This window comes from Sinocyclocheilus rhinocerous, unplaced genomic scaffold (assembly GCF_001515625.1).
Source record: "Sinocyclocheilus rhinocerous isolate Xijiao unplaced genomic scaffold, SAMN03320098_v1.1 scaffold3004, whole genome shotgun sequence".
Taxonomy (NCBI): domain Eukaryota; kingdom Metazoa; phylum Chordata; class Actinopteri; order Cypriniformes; family Cyprinidae; genus Sinocyclocheilus; species Sinocyclocheilus rhinocerous.
Genome location: NW_015645532.1, coordinates 144,848 through 167,656, shown reverse-complemented (window position 1 = coordinate 167,656; position 22,809 = coordinate 144,848). Strand labels below are relative to the sequence as shown.

General features: G+C 35.8%; 1 protein-coding gene across 1 annotated transcript in view; it reads right to left on the bottom strand.

Moving 5' to 3' along the window:
- LOC107706111 (slit homolog 1 protein-like) overlaps positions 1–22,454 on the bottom strand; it is a 62,918-nt gene extending 40,464 nt beyond the window's left edge. The window contains exons 1-11 of the mRNA XM_016509694.1: positions 22,140–22,454; positions 13,570–13,641; positions 12,606–12,677; positions 11,178–11,249; positions 3,603–3,674; positions 3,403–3,474; positions 3,202–3,273; positions 2,927–3,090; positions 1,024–1,168; positions 670–741; positions 384–455 (exon numbers count right to left, since the gene is read on the bottom strand). Of these exons, the coding sequence (XP_016365180.1) occupies positions 384–455; positions 670–741; positions 1,024–1,168; positions 2,927–3,090; positions 3,202–3,273; positions 3,403–3,474; positions 3,603–3,674; positions 11,178–11,249; positions 12,606–12,677; positions 13,570–13,641; positions 22,140–22,309 (1,055 nt within the window). The 5' untranslated portion in view covers positions 22,310–22,454. The remainder of the gene's footprint in view (positions 1–383; positions 456–669; positions 742–1,023; positions 1,169–2,926; positions 3,091–3,201; positions 3,274–3,402; positions 3,475–3,602; positions 3,675–11,177; positions 11,250–12,605; positions 12,678–13,569; positions 13,642–22,139) is intronic.
- Positions 22,455–22,809: the final 355 nt, after the last annotated feature.

The following is a 22,809-nucleotide window of genomic DNA, read 5'->3' as shown; positions in this document are numbered from 1 at the left end:
ATTATATAATAAAAAGTTATTTGAACTTACTGTCACTTTTGATCAAGGTAATGCATCCAATATAATATAATATAATATAATATAATAATGTTGTTTGTTTATGCATTCAAAATCATTCAACTTAAAATAAATGGATATCAAATCATTAAGAAATACATATTTTTATATGATAAAATATTTTTGGTAAAATAACAACATAACATAACATAACATAACATAACATAACATAATATAATATAATATAATATAATATAATACATTAGATTTTTTTGGCAATATGTTTATGATGTTTAAAGGTTTTTTTTTCCATCCCTTTATTTTCTGGCATGTAACTCTGTAAAACAGACACAGTAAGAGTGAATGAATTTTAAATGCACACTTACAGTGAGTTGAGTGAGTGCAGGCCTTGAAAGGCATCGGGGGCGATTTCAGATATTTGGTTATTACTCAAATCACTGTGCAGTAAAAGAAAGAATTATGAAACATGTGAAATATAATGGCGATAAATATAAAGAAAAACAAACGCAGCAGATCCCGAATGAATCTATTCCAATCATTCCTTAATTAACAATGACATGTTGTGCAAAAACTGCATGTAGAGTGATTTTCATAAATGTATGTGAACTAATGAATCTAATTTATGTCATAGTTCAAACTGTAATCACTCACATTCTGCGCAGTCTCTTGTAGGAGGCGAACGCTCCCGGAGGAACAGACTTTATACCGTTCTGCTCCAATCGTCTGAAAGACAGAAAAGCAGAGAACTACATGTCAAGGGTGGATGGTTAGCTCTACTAGCATCTCCTTGGTTCCCTCATTATCATGGCTACTACGCTGTGAAGGGCACGACCTTTAGCACTAGTCAAATGGTCGATCGCACCAATGCGGGTCAAGAAAGGGTAAAACCCACCAGATGTGAAGGTCAAGAGTCAAGGGGAAATGTAAAGTGCACTTCTTTTTCACAAGGGGTCAAAAACAATGTTAAAGCTGAGCTAATCTTAAATAAGTAAATAACACACTCACATCTCAGTCATGTCTTCAGGCATGTTGGCTGGAATCGCCGTCAGACCTTTTCCTCTGCAGTCCACGATATTGTCCGTACATGTGCACATCGGCGGACAGGAACCAGACGCAAGACCACAGGGCTGAGGACCGGAATCAAAAACACCTCAGGAAAAGAAGGAAACATTATAGATATATTAGTCTTAAGCATGCAGTTGATTGGTTTCATGTTTGCTTGATATCGGTCTGGATGTTTCTTCAGTTTTGGGGACTTTGGAACAGTGTTTTTTTTTTTTCTAAATAAAAAAATATATAATAATTTCCTTCATATTTCAAATCTTCGTGTAATCTGTCGTGGAAATTACATTTTTGCCTCTTCTGAGACTAATTTCACAGTTTATTTATCCAAAACACACCAATTACATAACTTTTGTGAATTTTTTTATATAAAATTACAGCTTAATTAGAAAATAATACACCATAATAATAATATTCTCTAGCCTCCATGGTAAACAACACTCTTAAAAATAAAGGAGCTTAAAAGGTTCTTGGTTGTACTTGCATTCACTAGAGAGTGGCTTTCCAGCGGATGATGTAGGACATAGGCATAGCTTAAGCTCCAGTGAGAATATGCTTGTCTCGCGAGAACCAAGAAGGTTCTTCACAGCGATCCCATAGAAGAACCATTTTTGTTTCCACAAAGAACCATTCAGTCAAAGGTTCTTTAAAGAACCATCGCTTTCTTACCTTTTTATCATCTGAAGAACCTTCTTTCGCCACAAAGAACCTTTAGTGATGTTCAGATGTTAAAGGTTCTTTATGGAACCATTTAGACAAAAAGGTTCTTCTATGGCATTGTGAAGCACCTTTATTTTTAAGAGTGAAGTACACTGACATTTGAAAATAAAGCAATAAGCCCCAAGAAGCCTCCGCCTCGCGCCGTGCCTAACAACGCCCCTTAGCTGTTATAAATTCACTGTAAACCACGGCTTCTTGGGGCTTATTGCTTTTATAAAACGGTTATTCCATATACGTAGTAAGGTTTCACAAAATAAAACAGAGCAAATAAAGTGTAATGATATTAATAAAAACAGTATTCTTCCACCAAACAATGTAGTTCCTCAGAATCAGTTGTGGTTGCAACAAAGTGGTTGCCGAGCAACACACAGAAGTAAACAAAGGTGTGTGTTTGTAGAGTAATTTACAACAGCTTCGAACGCGGCTCAACCAATCAGAATCAAGAACCGGAACTATCCGTTTTATAATACATATTTTACAAACAGCAAAACTGATAACAAAATGATACATGACTTTCACACAATAAGTGTCGAAATGGTTTATGATTGTTTTACACTGCCTTGAGGTTATAATAATAAAAATAGAATAATATTTTTAGGATGTATTTTCATAGTCTAAGTTTGGGGCTGTAATAAAATCAATTCCTAAAAGTTATTCAGAAAATAGCAAAAAAATAAATGATAAATTCCAGTTAAGATAAAACGTTTTCAAGGCACTGTTAACGTGACCTTCGTAGGATTTTATTTTTAAAAACGTTTTTAATGAAAATTAACCCCTTAAACATAAAAGTTGAAGAAACAAAATGTGACTGTCATACTATATATCAAAAAAGTAATATTAAAAGTTGAATCTTTTAATCTGTTTTTAATCATAATTTAATAAAAGTTTAAAAATGTTATTCGTTTTTTTAACACTTATTTAATAGAAATTAATACACAAAGAAACACAATTTGACTTTCGTACTATTTATCAAAAGGTAAAAAGTTGAAAAACTGTAATTATTATTTGTAAAATAAAAGTATAACGACATTTTTTATTTAAAAATGGTAATAAAAATTCCCCCCCCCCAAAAAAAAACAATCGAACAGCCAAAACTACAGCTCGTATCCCAAGAGGCCAGATTTACCGGAGCATGTGAAGTCTTTCTTCTGCAGTTCGGCCAGGTTGAGGCCGTGTAGGTTGGGTGGTGCACTGCACTGAGTGTAGAGTCCCAGCGTCGCTCTCTGTCTGAGCCACGGAGACAGCCATGACAAATGACAGTCACACCGCAGACTGTTAGAGTGCAGCCGGCTAGGAAAACAACAGCACATAACTGCTGAAGACGGACTTTGCAAGCATCACTATTGTCAATTCTCATACTTCTGTGTGAGGAGAAGTGCGGAAAAAGAGCTCTGGACTCACAAGGTACGTAACTTGGGCATGTGGTTAAAGCTGGAAATGGGGATGGTGCTGATATTGTTGTTGTTTAGTGTACTATGGAGGAGAATTAAAGAGCTTATAAAGAATATATAATCCATATATACTGTATATAATCTGAAACCAAATTTTTTATTAAAAAAACAAAAATTTTCTTTCTCCGTAGCACATAAAGTCAGTACATACAGGACCTCCAGGACTCTCATGGCACGAAACGCTCCGTCCTCAATGCAGCTGACGTGGTTCTTATCCAGCTGTCTGAGATCAACACAAACACAATGGCACACTAGACATTTGGATCATTTAAAGCTTACGTTTAAATCATTTTATTGGGGACTTAAAAGGAACATTTATAGATGAATAAAGTTGTGTGAATTTTAACTCACAGGTTCTTGATGTCTGTGGCTCCTCTAAATGCTCTTCTTGGTATCATCTGGATGGCATTTTCACTTAAGTCCCTATTTAAAAGAGTTTGTAAAAGGTCTACTTGAATTAAATCAATAATTATTCATGCAAAATAGAACTGAAACGCACGTTTAGGTTAGAAAACATCAAAAAAATAAACCACCAAGACAAGATGCAACTTTTATTGCTATTTTACTGTTTGGAAGACCTAAAAATGTACTCACCCTCAGCACATCCAAGATGTAGATGAGTTTGTTTATTCATCAGATTTGGAGAAATGTAGCATTGCATCACTTGCTCACCAATGGATCCTCTGCAGTGAATGGGTGCCGTCAGAATGAGAGTCCAAACAGCTGATAAAAACATCACAATAATCCACAAGTAATCCACACCACTCCAGTCCATCAGTTAATGTCTTGAGAAGAGAAAAGCTGCTTGCTTGTTTGTGGAAACAAGTCCATCATTGGGATGTTTTTCATTTCAAACCATCACTTCTGGACAAAATATGAGTCCATAATCCATAATAACGCTTCCTCCAGTGAAAAAACCCATCTCCTGTTGTCCATCACATCAAAATACAACACACTTGTTTGGAATAGTTTTGGACTGTTTTCACTTGTAAACGATGCTTAATCTGGGCATATTTCACACCTAATTCATACCAGAAGACGTTTTCACTGGAGGAAGCAATATTATAGATAGAGGACTCATGTTTCAGCTGGAAGCAATGGTTTTAAGATGTTAAAACATCTTAATGATGGATTTGTTTCTTACAAACATGCAGTTTTTGTCTTCTCCAGATGTTAACTGATGGACTGGAGTGGTGTGGATTACTTGTGGATTATTGTGATGTTTTTATCAGCTGTTTGGACTCTCATTCTGACGGCACCCATTCACTGCAGAGGATCCATTGGTGAGCAAGTGATGCAATGCTACATTTCTCCAAATCTGATGAAAAAACAAACTCATTTGCAACATCTTTGTTGGTCTGAGGGTGAGGACATTATTTTGATTAACAATTCCTTTGGTAGCTCATATCTAGTCAATCTTGGCAAATCTGAACACAATTTGACAATTTGTTCTGCAGGAAATTGACATTTAATAAAAGAACATCTGGATTCCTAAATGTCATTTCATCTGTTTTCTCTCCATGTGAAAGCCATCGGTGACCTTTTCCTAATGCATGTGATTTTGGCAGCAATTGCAAACTGTTGTTAAGTTCCCCACAATTGGTTCAAGCTACAGTCGCCGTTTGATAGAGGCCTTTTATGTTCCTTCAGGATGAACAAAGAGTACAGCAAATTAAAGCTCGTTTTCTTTGTTTACGGAGTAAAATGCAGTAAAAAGCTAAAAGCTAACCACAGACGCTGAGCATTAGCTGTATCATTAGTGGCATTTGCTAAGGCACTATTTCCAGTAGAAGTCAGGCCACTGAGCCAGTACAATAAATCAGACACATAATAAGAAATCTAATCAAGTGTGAAATGGAGTAAGAAAAGAGTGAGAAAATGCTGAATATTTTTTAAACAAATACTAAGGAGTCTACAGGAGTATATAATTGAACACAAAACCTCCAGCTGTTTAACTCTGCAATGTGAATGTGGGTCTAAAAAAGACTGTGCGTTCAATTTCTTCTTGTGTTTTTCAGTGCAAATATGGACAAAGAGGTCTTTTCCACCTCACATTCCAGAAACTGTTCATTTAAAGGGGTCATATGATGCGATTTCAAGTTTTCCTTTCTCTTTGGACCGGATGCTCCTTCGTCGAATCCGCCAGCCGCGCCATTCTCAAGCCCACCGCCTCCGCTCACTCTAGCCCCCGGCCTCTGCTCACTCAAGGTCGCCGTGTGTGACGCTGTGTTTCGTTGTGAAAGCAAAACTACTTTGTTTGGTCTTCCAAAAATGGACACGACTAGAAATCAGTGGTTAAGTTGTATTTACAACACTGTTCCAGAACACTTCAACCCAAATATTCAGATGTGTGCAGCACATTTTATGGAGGACTGTTTCCTGATCCTGGGAGAGTAGACTACAATGCCGGCTGTTCTGACTCACAGACTGTAAGTAAATTTTTTATATTTAAAGAATTTGCCACTGATGATTCAAACGCGAGTTTTGGGCAGTGTAGAGTAGGGCTTGTTGTTTGTCATTTCTCCTATCACAAATGTAGACATGGTTTAATGTTTACGCGGCGCGATGCAATGCAACGCAACGCAACGCGTAAAAAGACAGTATAAGGGGCCGTTCACATGTAGCGCCTAAAAACGAGTGGAAAACGCTAGGCGCGCCGCTTTCTGCTTTTTTCCAAAGCGTTCAGGCGCTTGTGCTCCGGAGGCGTCTGCCGCTGCTAAGCAACCATGACCTGCGCTCTCCATGAAGAAGTGGAAGTTTCAGCAAAGGATAAATGGATTTGCAGCACTAAAAATAGCTTGTAGTAGCTCTACTACTAAATTTATTTAAAAATGGCTATCCCTGTACAGCTGTGATCAGCTGTTCCTTCATCTTGGCTGAGCTTTCAATGTTGTTACGAGAAAGGATGAAGCTGATTGGTTGGTTCTTGTCACATGACCCACGGTGCGCTTGCGGCATTCTGAAAAGTTTAAAGGTTTTTATCTCGATGCGGCGCGGACGTGCCTGAAAAAAATGAGTGCGTTGCACCGCGTGCGCGTCGCGACCGCGTCGCTTCCATTATGAGCGTGCCTGCCGCACGTCTACATTTGAAATAACAAACTTGAGCGGGCAAAAGACGCGATATGTGAACGGCCCCTAAGTCATTATAAGACGCGTTTCAGAAAGGCGGGGCATAGAGGAGAAACAATAATGTACAGTATGTGGAAAATAATGTGTTTTTTAACCTTAAACTGCTTAAACACATCTCATTACACCAAATACACCAAATAATGTTCTTTTTTAGCATCATCACATGACCCCTTTGAGTCTTTGATCTTAGTTTGTATCATTATTCCACGCTTAATTTTTTCATTCATTTTTCATCTAATATATGTAATAAATTTGATATTCGTTAAGCATCATGATATCATATTTCAATTAAGAAAATGCTCACAAAAAATTTTGTTTTACACTTATAAGATGCATTATTTATTATAAAATAATAAAGTTTTATGAAGTAAAATGCACCTAATTGCTCATATTTGACCCACATATATACTCCGTTCTAGAGTTAATTAGATTAATTTGACACTCATGTAAATGTAAGCAATAATTTCTGCTCCAGAGAGCAATCAGATTTCATTGCCTGTCATTCCCACATGTTATTTTCTACTTAACCACTTATTACCTGTGAATGCTGGTCACAGGTTACAGGTCCACTCAAGTAATCATCTGAGAAAAAGACCCCAGCAATCTCACGTATTAATGCACCAAAGTCAGAGATACTGTATGAATATGAACTCAACATTTCTCATTGGATTCAGGAGTGAAGTTGCTCTCCATTTGTACTGTATGTATCAATTGCATCCTCAGAGCAACAAAACCTTCCTCTGGGTTAGATAAGTGTTCAGTTGAGTTAATCTGGTTGGGTAAAATGCCAACATTTTCTAAACATTGTTTTCTAAACAAATTTGGGTTAAAATGAGACACTTACAATGGAAGTGAATGGGGCCAATTTGTTCATGTTAAAATAGTGTTTCAATATCATAACCAGTAGATATAAACAATATGGGTTAACACAACTTTAGCATGGAAATATGGCTTACTAACCTTTTCTGTGTAAACTTATATTAAATTTTACAACTTTGTTGCCATGGCAGCCCTAAAATGACTGTAAAAATGACTTGATCGACTTTAAAGCTCAAATAATCCAGAAGTTTTAACATACTAGTTAATGAAAGTTTCACATTTTTGCTTCTCCAAAAATTGGCCTCATTCACTTCCATTGTTTCTTCCAAGTCCCCCCACAACCTTGATATTTGCTTTGTTTATAGCAAACATTGAATGAGTCTAATTTATTTTTGTGGTAATCAACATTACTTCACAAGTGTCGTTGTTTGTGTTTAACTTGTACTGAACCCTGAATATATACACAGCTCAATCACAAGAAGTATCATGATGATGCAATGCAGGTTTCCATTATTTGCATGCATCACGGCCAATTCTTAATCACATCAAAGTGATTTAAACATACTCTGCAATCAGATTCATCTTTAAGAAAAACTAAGGGAAACCAGAAACAACCTCCTAAACTCTGGGAAGAAGAGCCTCCAGTGCTCTCAGTGTGAGCGCAGGGTTTCCTGGTAACCCCCTTTAATCAAAGCTGTTTGCCAACGATGTTCAGTTTGCATTCGCTGCGGTCCCAACCTGGCTGACATCCAGAGGTGAAGGCAAACAGCATGGCTAGTAAGACTGCTCGACCTCTGCAAATATTACACTCCAGATCTTTTATTTGAAAACCCTTGAAAGAGGGCAAGAAGAAGAGGACAATAGAGGCCTGAGTGGGAAAAAACGAACAACAAGTTGTGGGATCTGAGAGACTGCGACTAGCCACACTGGTTTCCTTTTGTTAGCCGTCGTCTTTCTTACATTCGTCTTTTTGTGTTTGACGTACTGTTTGCTTAGGGATATTAAATGTTAGCAAAGGCAAAACTCATTCATCAGAAGCTCAAAGACAGTAAAGAAACAGTAAATAGAGAGAAAATGGCTGAAAGAGTGAAGAGAATGGGGGGGGGGGATCAAATTTGTGTCTATCACTGTGCCTTTTAAATTGTTACACATATTGTAGCTAACCAAAGCTACAGATCTTTAAATTTCTTATTTGCTATTTTTGAATTAGCTTATGTTTTGTAAGATAAACACTCAGAGCAACATCTTAGCATATCGCTAGCTGATTAGCATGCTAGCCTAAGTGTCTTCAAGGTACTTACAGAAACATGAACTCTACACCTCAGGCATGCATTAATTTTCAATAATTCTATAGACTGTCATAATTCCTCATGTCACCACTTGTGCTACAACTAGACAAACGTCTAACTCAAGCACATTTTGTGTGACCGGCCAGTGAACTGTAAGAAGTGGTTCATTGTGCCATTACTGCATAATTTTTGAAGAAAAGTTTCCAAAGAAAAGTTATTGAAAGTACATGAAAATTGGCTTTGCGCTGTTGTAAAATGACCATTTTTTTTACCATGTAGAAGAATCATTCAGTGCAATGACTCCTTTAAGACCAGCAACATTTTTAAAGCAACAAGTAAGAGATCTTTGCAAGTTGTAAAGTGCAAAACTCCTCTAGCATAATATATTTATTTATTATATACACAAGTATGCGTTTCAATAGAATTTACAATAAAGTATATTTTAGTTTAAATTCAATGCTTGAAAGAACAGATTTGAATGTTTCAAAGATAATAAAAGCATGAAATTACTGTACGTAAAAAATGTACCTAAATCCAATATAAGTGGGTTAAAAAAGCACTCTAAAGTTATTGCACATACTTTTAAACTACAATACATTTTCATTTAATTGCAGTTAAAATGCAAAGTGTCTGAAAACATTACATTCATTTCATACTCACAATTTGAGTTGAATTACTGAAATAAATGAACTTTTCCATGACATTCTAATTTATTGAGATGCACCTGTATTCTTTTAAAGAATATTATTTTCATAATAATTACTCTTTTAAATAGTATGTTAAAGTGAAATTTTTCACAAGTTAATTCCAACTGAGTTCGGTATTAACATGTTTGCTAAGCTAACAATGGGATACACTAATGAACACAACATCATAAACATAGCACACAAAAAATATTGCTAAAAACAGTCAACTACTTTTTATCAATACATAAATGTACTGAATGAGCTATAACTATATTTATAATGGACATTTTCCCGCATTATCATCCGCTATCTTGTATTTTTGTTGGACTGAGATTGTTGCAATACATTTATGGGATTTTCTTACTTACAAAGAATGGCAATATTTATGATTTTGTCCTAAATGAGATTTCTTAGAACACATTGGTCCCTACGATTCAAAACAGACTTCGCATTAGGAGTGCACTTATAGTCCATAAAATGCTGTCTTTAAAGGCAGCTGTCTAGGTTTTGGAACGAAGCTATTCACGCTACAGTATCCTGTCAAATGAAGTCAATTTATGAACGTTCCTGGAGAGAAGAGACGGGAATAGCATGAACGCTGAAGAATAATTAGTCTTTTCTGTCATTGGTTCGTAACATACACATTCTTAGCTGAGTTCTCACCCGGTTAGAGCAAATGAAAATTTTTGCTACCCACAGTGACAGAGTTGAGGAAAAATCTACATACCAATCATAATTAGCAATCACCTCTCTTATTTCCTCTCTTAATTAAATGTGTTAATTAATTGTGCATTGAGAACGCCACCATGGTGCCAATTAACAAAGCTAGCCTAATGAATCTTCGAGTATTAGGAGACTATTACTTGTTTTAATGAACTAGATCTTGCTTTGTTTAATGGTTCGCCACAAAATTCAAACAAAGAGCAAGAAAGGAACCCACATGACCCACATTATCATAAACCAATATTCCTGAGGTTACCAAAACGAGTGTCTCTGAAGGAAAAAGACCTTATGAATTTCATTTAAAATAGCAGACATCTTTCTCTAAAGGCATGTGTGGGTAGTTGGGGGTGTTCGCAGGCAGATTGACTGAACGCACCACATCCATATGGCAACTCGCTAATGAGACAACGTGTGAAATGGCATGAACAAACAACCAAATAACAAGCAAACACAGCTGTCCTTAACTATTTGTTCGCACCCATTATGCCTCTTTCCGTACTCCCACACATTCCTACATGGTTTCCATTTTGACCCACTGCCCCCGACAGTGCAGACTTTACTAACTGTATCAGTATTCAACGATAAAGACTCTTTGACTAACCACAGCTAACTAACCTAAACTCTTAAAAACACGTGAATGTCCAGGAAGACACTACACAAGCACGTCAAAGGTGTTTTGATGCAAATTCATTGGTAGAAGCTAGGCAAATTAGCCAGACGCTAATGTTTACTGTCATATTTTCAAGACAATATATTTATAAAAATGCCTATAAAGATGTATATAAACTGTAATTAGCATGCAATTAAGTGTCTGAAAACATATTCAGTTCCCATGAATGTAATGTTAATTCCATAATTAGTGCTTTTTTTAAAGTATGCTACAGTTTTTTTCTTTTTCAGAAAGGCTGATTCCAATTGCGTTTGTGAGCATGTTAGCGAAGCTAACAATGGGATACGTGAATAAGCATAGCATAATGAATGAAAAGCACACAAAAATAGACCGTTTTTTTTCCCCAGACTGCCCCTGACAGGCCAGAGTTTACCAACAATATATGTTCTTAGTGCTAAAAACTCTTCATCTATCCACAGCTAACTAACCTAAGCACTTATTAAGATGTGATGGTTTAGGAAGTCACTGCGCAAGGTGTTTTAGCACAAATTCGTAGAAGCTAGTCAAATTAGCCAGATGCTAATGTTTTTGTGATGTTTTTGCCCGAGAATGGGTGGTTTCATCTCAACAAGCATTTCCTGATGTTTCTGATAAGGAAGCAGTCACTCACAGTCTGGAGAGAGCGGGATTTTTCAGGAACAGGAGCTCTGGGAGTTGCTGGAGATGGTTTCGGTTGAGACGCCTGCGGGAAGCACAAAGACATACGGCTCACAATTCAACCCAGTTTGAAGATTATTTACTAATTGTCCCTACATGCAATAGCTTTTAAAGAAATGTTTATTTTTGTGCCAGTTTCTAGCTAGTTACACAAATTGTAATTTTGCCTGTATTTGTCAACCCTGTTACCAAAATGATTGCTATTGTAAAGTTATTAAAATTCTAACATTTTCTTAATTTGTGGTAAACCACAAGCCAACAATTGGACTCAAACTAGCTTAATTTAGATATTTTCAAGCCTGTTGCCCATTCAGCTGAGATGCCTGAGGGGAGCACATAGACATACGGCTCAGGAAACCCAATTTAGGAAAATTATATAAAACATGAATAAATGCAATTAATTTGAAAAGTCAAGTTGATCCCAAAGAAAAACTATGTTACTATATTGGATTCCAGGCACAGTGCTAAATCGTCCAATATTCTTTTGTGAAATCTGGATTTTTTTATTAGGTTACAGGAACATATTAAAAACATGTAAAAGGGAAAGTGAAGGTTAATTTCAAAATTACTATGATTAATTTTACACATCCAGCTTTGGGGACTCTGGGAACCCAGATATTAAGAATGCAGTCAATTTCAACAGAACCTGAGGGTTAAATGCTTTAAATATTATATTAACCCTATAAATCCTACTGTATCATTTTTGATATGCAACTGTCTAAGTCATCTTAGACAGATATTTACATGCATTTTATGCATTTCTATAATGTTATGTCGAGACCTCATTGAATTACATTACAAGCTATCAGAATTTCATCTTACTTTTTGTCCATATAAATATCAGCATCTGCACCAAATTGCATATGTTTGCTCAATTTGAGCCTCTGAATAAAACTGAGGTTTTTCCTCCTCGAATATGAGCTCCATATTCTCATATCATAAAATATGAGCCATAAAAGCCTGATCCATCAAATATGATATACTCTCTAACTGTCCCAACATGCTGTAGTAATTTTGTGCCAGTTTCTAATTAGTTACACAAATTTTAGTCAACCCTGTTACCATAGTAATTCTTATTGTGAAGTTATTTAAGAAAAGTACCTAACAAATATTTTCTTAATTTATGGTAAACTACAAGACAACATTTGGCCCAAACTAGCTTAATTAAGATATTTTCAACCCTGTTATCCACTGTGATATATAGAGACAGAGATAGAGAGACTTCTGTTTTTAGGTTTTGTCTAAAGGTTCAATAAACTGTTCCATTTCAAAAAAGCAGATTTTTCTGACTAACATTTCATATGTCAGGTTTTATAGGGTTAAAGCCTTTGAAACAGAATACTGTATAATAGAAAGAATTAATATGTATCTCCAAACTCACAGTCTGTCCAACTCCTTCAGATCATTGAAGGCTCCTCTGTCAATAGTGACGATCTGGTTATCCATGAGGTGCCTGTATAGAGTAATGCACAGTGAAAGTTAAAAAGAAACCAGCATTCAACACAAAGTGGAGAATAGCGAGTGTGAAGAACAGCCACACATTCCAACCTCTAACAGCATACAAACTGTAATTAAAATACAATAAAACTGTTTGCTTGTTAATTGTTGTTTACATGCTAAAATATGCTCTTGTCTGCTTCCTGGCTGTTGTTGTGGCATATATAAATGTGTATTTAAATGTCTGAATCCCTCTAGATTACAAAATACAACAAACATAAGATTGATGTGAAGAAATAAATTAATAAAACTCACAAAATTCGGAGGTGCTTCAGGCCAGCGAAGTCATCTTTGCCAATATGTGTGAGGTTGTTTGAGTTCAAGTCCCTTTAAAAGCAAAAAGAAAGCGGAAATGGTAGTTACTAATTAAATATTAATTGAAATGTATTACTATTTTTTTTTTTAAATAACTGTCAATGGGTTAATAAATAACTGCAATTAAAGCCGTTGAAGTGTCTTTACAATGTGCTTACAATTTTGTTCCACTTTCTAAATTTGTACACAAATTGCAGTGTTGACTGTACTTGTCAACTCTGTTACCAAAGTTTTTGATATTGTAATGTTATTTAAGAAAAGTAGCTAACAAATATTTTCTATATTTTCAATAATTTATGCTAAACTACAAGCCAACATTTCACTCCAAACTACCTTATTTTAGATACCCATTCTGATATTTTATGTTATGTTATGCTTGTTAATTGTTGTTTATATGTTAAAATGTGCTCTTGTCTGCATCTGGCTGTAGTTGTGGCATATATAAATGTCTATTTAAATGCCTGAATCTCTATACATTACAAAATACAAACGAAATAAGATTGATGTGACGAAATAAATGAATTAAAGCTCACAAAATTCGGAGGTGCTTAAGGCCAGCGAAGTCATCCTTGCCAATATGTGTGAGGTTGTTTGAGTTCAAGTCCCTTTAAAAGCAAAAAGAAAGCGGAAATGGTAGTTACTAATTAAATATTAATTGAAATGTATTACTATTTTTTTTTTTAAATAACTGTCAATGGGTTAATAAATAACTGCAATTAAAGCCGTTGAAGTGTCTTTACAATGTGCTTACAATTTTGTTCCACTTTCTAAATTTGTACACAAATTGCAGTGTTGACTGTATCTGTTACCTCTGTTACCAAAGTTTTTGATATTGTAATGTTATTTAAGAAAAGTAGCTAACAAATATTTTCTATATTTTCAATAATTTATGCTAAACTACAAGCCAACATTTCACTCCAAACTACCTTATTTTAGATATTTTCAACCCTGTTACCCATTCTGATATTATATGTTATGTTATGTTATGTTATGTTATATTATATTATATTATTCATATTTTTTAAACACATTAATATTTACTGTGGGTTGGACAGAGAAGAAATATGAGATGGTAAGTGGGAAAAAATGCATTAATGGGTATAAAAGAGGTGGACAAGGTGAGGCTTAAATAAGTGTAGATTTTTGGTAATTCAGTTTGCGTATTTTAAAATGAAATGATGCAACAGCACTGATGAAAGAAAAGTCAGCTTGGAGATCTAATTAATATATCAATAGTTTGTCCCTGACATCCATGAGATTAATGTAGACATGTTTTGGACATCAGCACACATGCCTGAATAAACTGAAACCTAAGAAATGGAAATAAAATCCATAAAGACTATAATTTGCACATGCAAAGGAGGGTTACGTTCATTGTTAAGAGGTGAACACTGACAGGCTGCCCCTTTTGTAGTGGAAATATACATTTGCACACACATGTAGACTAGTGTCACCTGGGACACGGGCTGTAACGGCACTATTGTGGAAAAGAGCCCAGGTGTGACCAATCAGGGCAGTGAATGAGGTGACTCCTTTAATCCTTTAATTAGTCCAGCATCTGCGGCCAACACTGGGACCATTAACATGGAAAATTGGACACAAAAACAGCTTGATCTCTCCATCTGCTATACATCCCTACAGTTTCCTTGAGAGCTTAAAAAAGAAGCTAATAGCTTGTCACAGATATATACATAACCAGAAGACCTTCATTTCCATCAGCGCAGTTGTGTGGCAATAAAGAGTATATATAATTCATGCAAGTAATCTCCAGAAAATATATTAGCAAAATAATAATTAATTTGACAAAAAGCAATTAACATGTAATTAACATGTTTTTTAAACATATTCTCGGCAGAAGTAACCTTTGGGGTGGTTTATTTTATACTTTTTTTTTTCTCAGGGAACCAAGGTTGAGCAGCTTTAATTATTTACAAATTTTGTTTACCAGGGCTAACTAACATTGAGTCTTCAAAGTCAAATTTGTTGGTGTTACAGAAAAACAGTTTTAAATATTAATGAGTGTAGGCACACCGGCGGCGCCGTTCGGCGTCTGTCCGCGGTGCCCAGCTACGTCGTGTTGTATACTTGTACGAATTGTTCTAGACATGCTGAAAATTTGAAGCTACAACACAGCAGCTCTTATTTCGTTTTCTCTGATGCACTAACTCTGCAGCAGCACTTCTTCTTCGTCATCTCGTCTGATGCACTCAACCAAGCGTTCTAACCACAACCTCGCTCCTCCGCACCCCCCAACCATTCGAATTTCTGTAGGCGGGAATTTTTTTAATGATATTCTAATGGGCCGCTTTGTGATATCACAAAGCCCGGAAAACAAACGCTGTAGTCCAAAATGAGCCGTTCGTTGTAGTTATTGAAAAGGGATTTTTTTTAAACGAAATATCTCCCTTTGGAGTGGACTTTGAGATTTGTAACTTTCTAGATCTTTTTTATGCCCAAACATACACACTACACACTGACTAAAATTAAAAAAGTGAAAAAGCATAATAGGACCCCTTTAAGTAATTTTCATGGTCTGAAGGTCATTTGTTCCAAATATGGAGAAGATCAGAGTTTCATCATGGTGGAAAATCTAGTCAAAGGGAGTCTTGGTGGAGAATGCAGGGGAAACTTTTTTTAAAGAAAAAAAGAAAAATGAAATATTTCTTAAAATAATGATATCCAGGAAATTACATCAGTTGGAATCTTTATAGTCAAGTCAAGTCACCAATATTTATATAGTGCTTTTTACAATGCAGATTGTGTCAAAGCAGCTTTAGAGTAGTATACAGCATGGCATAAATTCATTGTATTTTTTCAGTTTTTACACAAATTGTAGTACTAACTTTCATGGTCTGAAGGTCATTTGTTCCAAATATGGAGAAGATCAGAGTTTCATCATGGTGGAAAATCTAGTCAAAGGGAGTCTTGGTGGAGAATGCAGGGGAAACTTTTTTTAAATAAAAAAAGAAAAATGAAATATTTCTTAAAATAATGATATCCAGGAAATTACATCAGTTGGAATCTTTATAGTCAAGTCAAGTCACCAATATTTATATAGTGCTTTTTACAATGCAGATTGTGTCAAAGCAGCTTTACAGTAGTATACAGCATGGCATAAATTCATTGTATTTTCTCAGTTTTTACACAAATTGTAGTACTAACTGCATCAAGTTCAACCCTGTTGCCCAAGTTGCTGACCAATGAAAGACCAAAAATAAACAAACAAGAAACCAAGATCAACAAGTAATAGATTAATTTAGGCTACATTTTCAATCCTGTTACTTGTAACTCTATTACCTGTTCTGGCATAAACACAGGAGAGCTCTAATGGTGGAAATGTTGGGATGACTCTAAGGCTCTGGTCAGATGGGGGGAGCAGCAATATTAGCATTCCCCCAGAAAGTGATTTTGAGGGGAGCCAATAGTTAGCAATCTGTCCAGCAGCCCCAGAAACCCTAGAGAGACACAGAGTTTGGCTCCAACAATCAGCAGTCCCATACTTCCGATTAAACCTCTTATGAACATCTATGTTTATACTAAAACATTTTATTTAATTAATTAGGCAATACTTTTGTAGAAACCAACATTTGGTCCCAAACTAGCTAAGATCTACTAAGTTATACACTAATTGCAGCTACATTTTCAACCCTGTTACTCTTTCTGGCATATACCTACGCACTTTCAGTGTTCGGCCAATACCAGTCACTTCTGATTCAATCTCTCATGAAGAGCTGAGTTTACACTGAACATATATCTAATTTAATGGACTTTATTTTTGTAGAGACCAACATCTCTTCCCAAACTAGCTAAGATCTACTACAGTAAGTGACAGATTAATTTAGGCTACATTTTCAACCCTGTTACCCATTCTGGCATATACATTAACACAAGGGGAAAGGCTAGGACAATCCTAAGGGCTCTGGTCAGACAGGGGGCCAAGCAGGGTTCAGCCTTACCCCTGGAACATGATTTCGAGAGGAGCCCGAGTCAATAACCTGTCCAGGAGGCCCATAAGCTCTATCAGCGGCCCTACATAAGCACCTAAACATATATTTAATTTATTGGACTATATTTAGTAGAAACCAACAGCTGATCCCAAACTAGCTAAGATCTACTAAGTGACAGATTAATTTAGGCTACATTTTCAACCCTGTTACTCATTCTGGCACATGCACCTGCGCACCTTCAGTGTTCAACCCCTACCAATCACTTCTGATTCGATCTCTTACGAACAGCTAGGCTTACACTGAACACTTTTACAGAACATTTGAGACACGAGATATCCTTCACCAGATATTTCATATGATCATCTAATCAATCAGTTTACATTTAGTTTCAATTCATTTCATTCAAAAGACAAAAACTGCCTGTACACAGATATCCTGTCCGTTCTCAACTCTATTATTGGCCAGTGATATCATGTTGAGCCGTTTGAGCACTGCAACCCTCAGCAGCCTTTTGCCCTCCTTCGCGACCCCCGCCTCCCCCCAGCCAACTCAAATAACGGCACCTCCGCAGCTCCATTCTTTACCACTGCAGGGGCAAAGCTCAGGGGACGATGGGGGATATTATTTGGCTAGTGCAGTCTCCTTGATAAATGACTCTGTTTGCTGCGCATCGCCTAGGGAATGTCCTCCTCACTATAGAGCTGCTTGCTGTTATCAATATTGCTTTCACTGCTAATTGTTCAACAGGGTTGAACACATTGAACCTCATCTAAATGCCTTTTCATTGTTCATTGCGGCACTTTCCTGAATTGTTTGTTGGTACTGAAACATCATTGCTGTTGTGGAAAGAGTCCTAGCCTTAAGCCCGAGACACACTGCACGATTTTCAGCTGTCCCAGACGAAAGATTGGCATCGTGAAACAATCGTGGCACGGTCTTGCGACCAAAGATAGCCTTCAATAATTTTCTGATAGTGTCAGAAATTGAGCATGATCATCGCACAGTGTGTTTGCTGCTACAACCCACGTTTACTGACTAGCCAATAAAGATGTGACATGAAATCAACGCGACATGGCGCTTAAACATAAAACTGCTTACCTCAAGCTCTTATCCCTTCCTCTTTCACAGCTTCCACTTTTTGTCAGCACACATAAAAACTGCAAATGCCAAAGTGTGATTCATCATGCTCTTTGTGTTTAGCACTAGCGCATGCTGATGATGTCTGAGCACAAGTCATATGGACTACTTTTATGATACTTTAAGTGAATAGTTTACCAAAAAATTAAAATTCTGTCATTATTTACGTACCCTGTTTGGTGTTCAAAACCTGTATGGTTATTTTATGAATTGAGACCAAAAACTTCAAAAAGACATAAAAGAAGCGTAAAAGTAATCCTGCATGTCACGTGACTTATTATCATGACACAATTGCCAATGGGGTTTGATGTCACTCAAGCATCGCTATATTTGATTTGGGGCTCTGAATAAATGAGTTGATGAATGTATTGATTTGATTTGTGAATGAACTTCTTAAGTTTGTTGTATTCTGAAGACTTGGATGTAACCACTTGAGATCTATGGATTACTGTTCCGATACCTTTTTGAAGTGTACAACTTTTGGACTCCATTGACTTTCATTGTGTCTACAGAAACATCTGAGAGATTCTTCAAACATTTGCGCAGAAGAAAGAAAGTCAAACAGGTTTGGCACTGCATGACAGAATCTTCATTTCTGAGTGAACTAATCATTTAAGTACAAGATCTGCAGTATGAGGTAACACAGCAATCTTAGTAAACAAACATATGATACATCTCAGTATGATCTGAGAGCGTGCTCGAGGAGGATGATAACCGGAATTACACCCACTGAATCAATGGACAATTATGTCCTAAGTATCGGTTATATTTGACATCTCTTGAACCGCACAGAGGGTTTGATGGACATGCTCTGAGAGCTCTGACATGAGATACTCCAAACTCTGAGACACACAAACATGCTCATATACAGAGCCAGTGCATAATGTAAAGGCCGACACTGTAAACAAAACCAGAACGCAACAATTGTGCTGTCCTTTCTCTGAGTTAAATATTACTGACATCTATCAATCTATCTATCTATCTATCTATCTATGTGTCACTGACATAATTTCTGTAAATTAGTTTATCTCAATGTAAACACACTGAACTCTTTCAGCACATTATTATTATTAAACTTTATTTGAAAAGTTTTAATTTAAACATGTCAATAGATGTGCACATCCTTATGTCTTCTGGTAGAGTGTTCCAGTGAATAATAGCTTTCACTGAGAAAGATGATAACCCAAAGGCAGAATGACGAAAATGAACAACACAATCACTAATAGATGATGATCTAGTAGATCTTACAGAGACTGTAGAGCGAAAATGCACAAAATCACGAAGTATAGAAGAAATTTTATATACCATACACAAATTTGCGAAAAGTCTAAAATTATCAAAGCTCAAAAAAATTTATTTCTCCAAAACCCTACAGTGGAGATATTGGTTAGGCTTTTTGTCTAGAGTTTTTAAGATCTGTTTATAAAGAGATATTAAAGGTTTAATAACAGTTTCCCCTGCTTGACCCCAACATGTCAGACAGTATGTCAGATGAGAAAAGATTGTAGCATGCATAAAAGTCTTGGCTACATCAGTGGGTAGACATTGTCTAATTTGTCTAAAATTGATAAAGTTATATTTTATAGTCCTCACCAATTTCTTTACATGTTTTTTAAAACTAAGATTTGGATCCAGCGTTAAACCAAGATAATTAAACTCAGTAACAATTTCTATCTTTTCACCATTTATAAAAATATCTGCATTGGAAGAACACACATTCATTTTAGAAAAAAACATCCCTTTTGTTTTGCCAGTGTTCAAGGTAAGACACGATTGCTCTAACCACTGTGTAATACTTTCCATAGCAACATTTAGCTTTTCAGCTGCTAACTCTGCTGTTCTCGCATGTGTAAAAATAACAGTATCGTCAGCATACATTTGCACTTGTATCCCTTCGCACTGCTGTGGGAGATCATTAATGTACAAACTAAATAATAAAGGGCCTAATATTGATCCTTGGGGTACGCCCATTGTACAGTTTAAGTTATTGGAGTGAACCCCTTTAATTTTTACACATTGCTGTCTATTTGATAAATATGATGAGATCCATGCTAAAGCCCCAGATGAAAATTGGAACTTAGATAATTTAGAGAGAAGAACATTGTGATTAACCGTGTCGAAGGCTTTGCGCAAATCTAAAAATATAGCACCAACTGTACCACCTTTGTTAAGTTTAGATTTTATTTGCTCTGTTAAATGTAAAGTAGCTGTTTCAGTAGAATGATTTACTCTGAAACCAAATTGCATACAGTGTAAACCAACCTGAGCTTTATTAAGATAAGATGTCAATTGTTCAAGAACTACCTTTTCTGCAACCTTTGAGACTACTGGCAATATGCTGATTGGTCTATAGTTGCTTACCTCAAAATTATCCCCAGATTTAAAAATAGGAGAAACAATGGCTTGCTTCCATGCAGTAGGAAAAACACTATATTCAAATGATAAATTAATTAGATGAGAGATAACAGGAGCTAAAGTATCTTTATGAGTTTTGAGAAACTTAGTGTCAAATTGATGAACATCCCTACATTTAGTATTTCTTAATGAGCTGATAACTTTGTTAACCTGTGTTTCATTAGTCATGGCTAGGTTGAAACCTTGGCTATCAACATCAGACGGTAGAATAATTATTTCCATTTTTACAAATTTTCCCCCAGTTCGTTAACAGAATTAATTTAAAAAATTATTAAAAACATCAGACAAATGTTACTGTGTTTATCAGGATTTAAAATATTGGGTTTAATTTTGCACATGCAGACAAGATTAATAAGGGATTTTATCATGCTAACACACATAGCTAAATACTGCACTAAATAGCTATATTTTTAAACAGCAATGCACTGATATTAAAAATTTAATCAATACCGATAAGCCGATAATTATTTTCGTGTTATTTTCAGTGCTAATATTACTTATGTTCTATAATAGTACTACTTCATATTTTTATTATTTATTTTTTATTTTCAGTTTACATTTAAAATGTTTTTTTTTTGTCATTTTAGTAGTTTTCTATATATTTATATTTAGCCTTAATTTGTTTTTATTTCAGCTTTAGTTTTAGTAACTGTAGTACTTCGACTTCAACTTATTTTATTTCAGTTATAGTTGCCCAGTTTTTTCATGTAATATACTTTACTTTATTTCACCTTTATTTGATTTACAGAAAATTATTTTGAATAGTTTTCATTAGCAATATCTAACAATCAGTTATATCTCATGAATGGCCAGTACTAAATCTGTATGTTTGTACATAAATATGGTTGTGTACATAAATTAAGAATTTAAGTAAAAACTTTAAAGGAGATTTTCTCAATATTTAGATTTTTTTGCACCCTCAGATTTTCAAATAGTTGTATCTCGTCCAAATATTCTCCTATCCTAACAAACCATACATCAATGGAAAGCTTATTTATTCAGATTATTTTCAATTTTCAATTTTGAAAAATTGACACTTATGACTGGTTTTGTGCTCCAGGGTCACATATAGAAAAATTATATTTGAAAAAAAAAAAAAAGTTTTAAATGAATTTATATTTTTTATTATCACAAAATTATAAAGTACAGTATGAAAAATGGATATTCGTTTTTAGATTTGTTAATGTCAAATTAAATATAACCAATATCAACTGACACCGATAACCACAAAAATATCTCAAATTTGCTGATAATCAATATGGCACTGATATATTGTGCATTCCTAATTATAATATTTGCCCCACATACTTCCATTACTAAACAAAAAAATTTGTTTTAAAAAAACTAAGCAGCAAGATGAAATTATTTTCTGTAGTTTTTTCACTTTTTAACTCAAAACTTTACTGAAGTTGCCAAATACACCTTTTGGAGCAAATTAGATCTAAAATATCACTAGATTCAAGTTGTAAGTGCTCATAAGATATATCATGTTAAATCCAAAAAAGGCGTTGAGTGTCAACCTACGCCATTCACAAATGCATAATCATGCACATACATTAGAGTGACGTACAGTGACACACGTGCAATCAGCAGATGATACTCACAGTCGTTCTGTGTTCTTTGGTATATTTCGTGGTATGTTTTTGAAGGCAAGTCCATGGCAGTCCACAGTGGTGCCTGTGCAGGAGCAGTGAGGAGGACACGCTCCAGACTGACCCGCCAGGAGAAGGGCGCTCAACAAACCCCAAATCCACAAATCACAGCTGGGAAGCATCAGTTCAGCGTTCAGACGGCCAGTCCTGACCAAAACCTCTACTGCAGCTGCAAACGCCCAAACATAAACTACAGGACAGGTATCGGTTCTTAAAACACACAAAATGTGAAAACCAAGGAGTAAAAGTAAAGCTAACAGACCGCAGATCCCTCAGGAATAACAGCACTTGGTATTTTCTCCTCTCCAGGCTGTTTGTGCGGTGCTTGTCTTTCTACAGTGGTTCCCTTTCTCTCACTCACTCTCTCTTTCTTCTTTCTTTCCTCCAGGGTAGTGCTCTGGGAGAAGAAAAAAGACAGACTCGTACAATCTCCCACACGCGTCCTCCCTCATTCACATATAAGAATCATCCATCAAAGGATCTACAAATCACTGCTTCTGACTCCTCCCAGTCAATATCACACCCTCCAACGGTTTCTAACGGTCACACACACACACACACACACACTCTCTCTCTCACACACACACACACACACTCTCTCTCACACACTCACTCACTCACT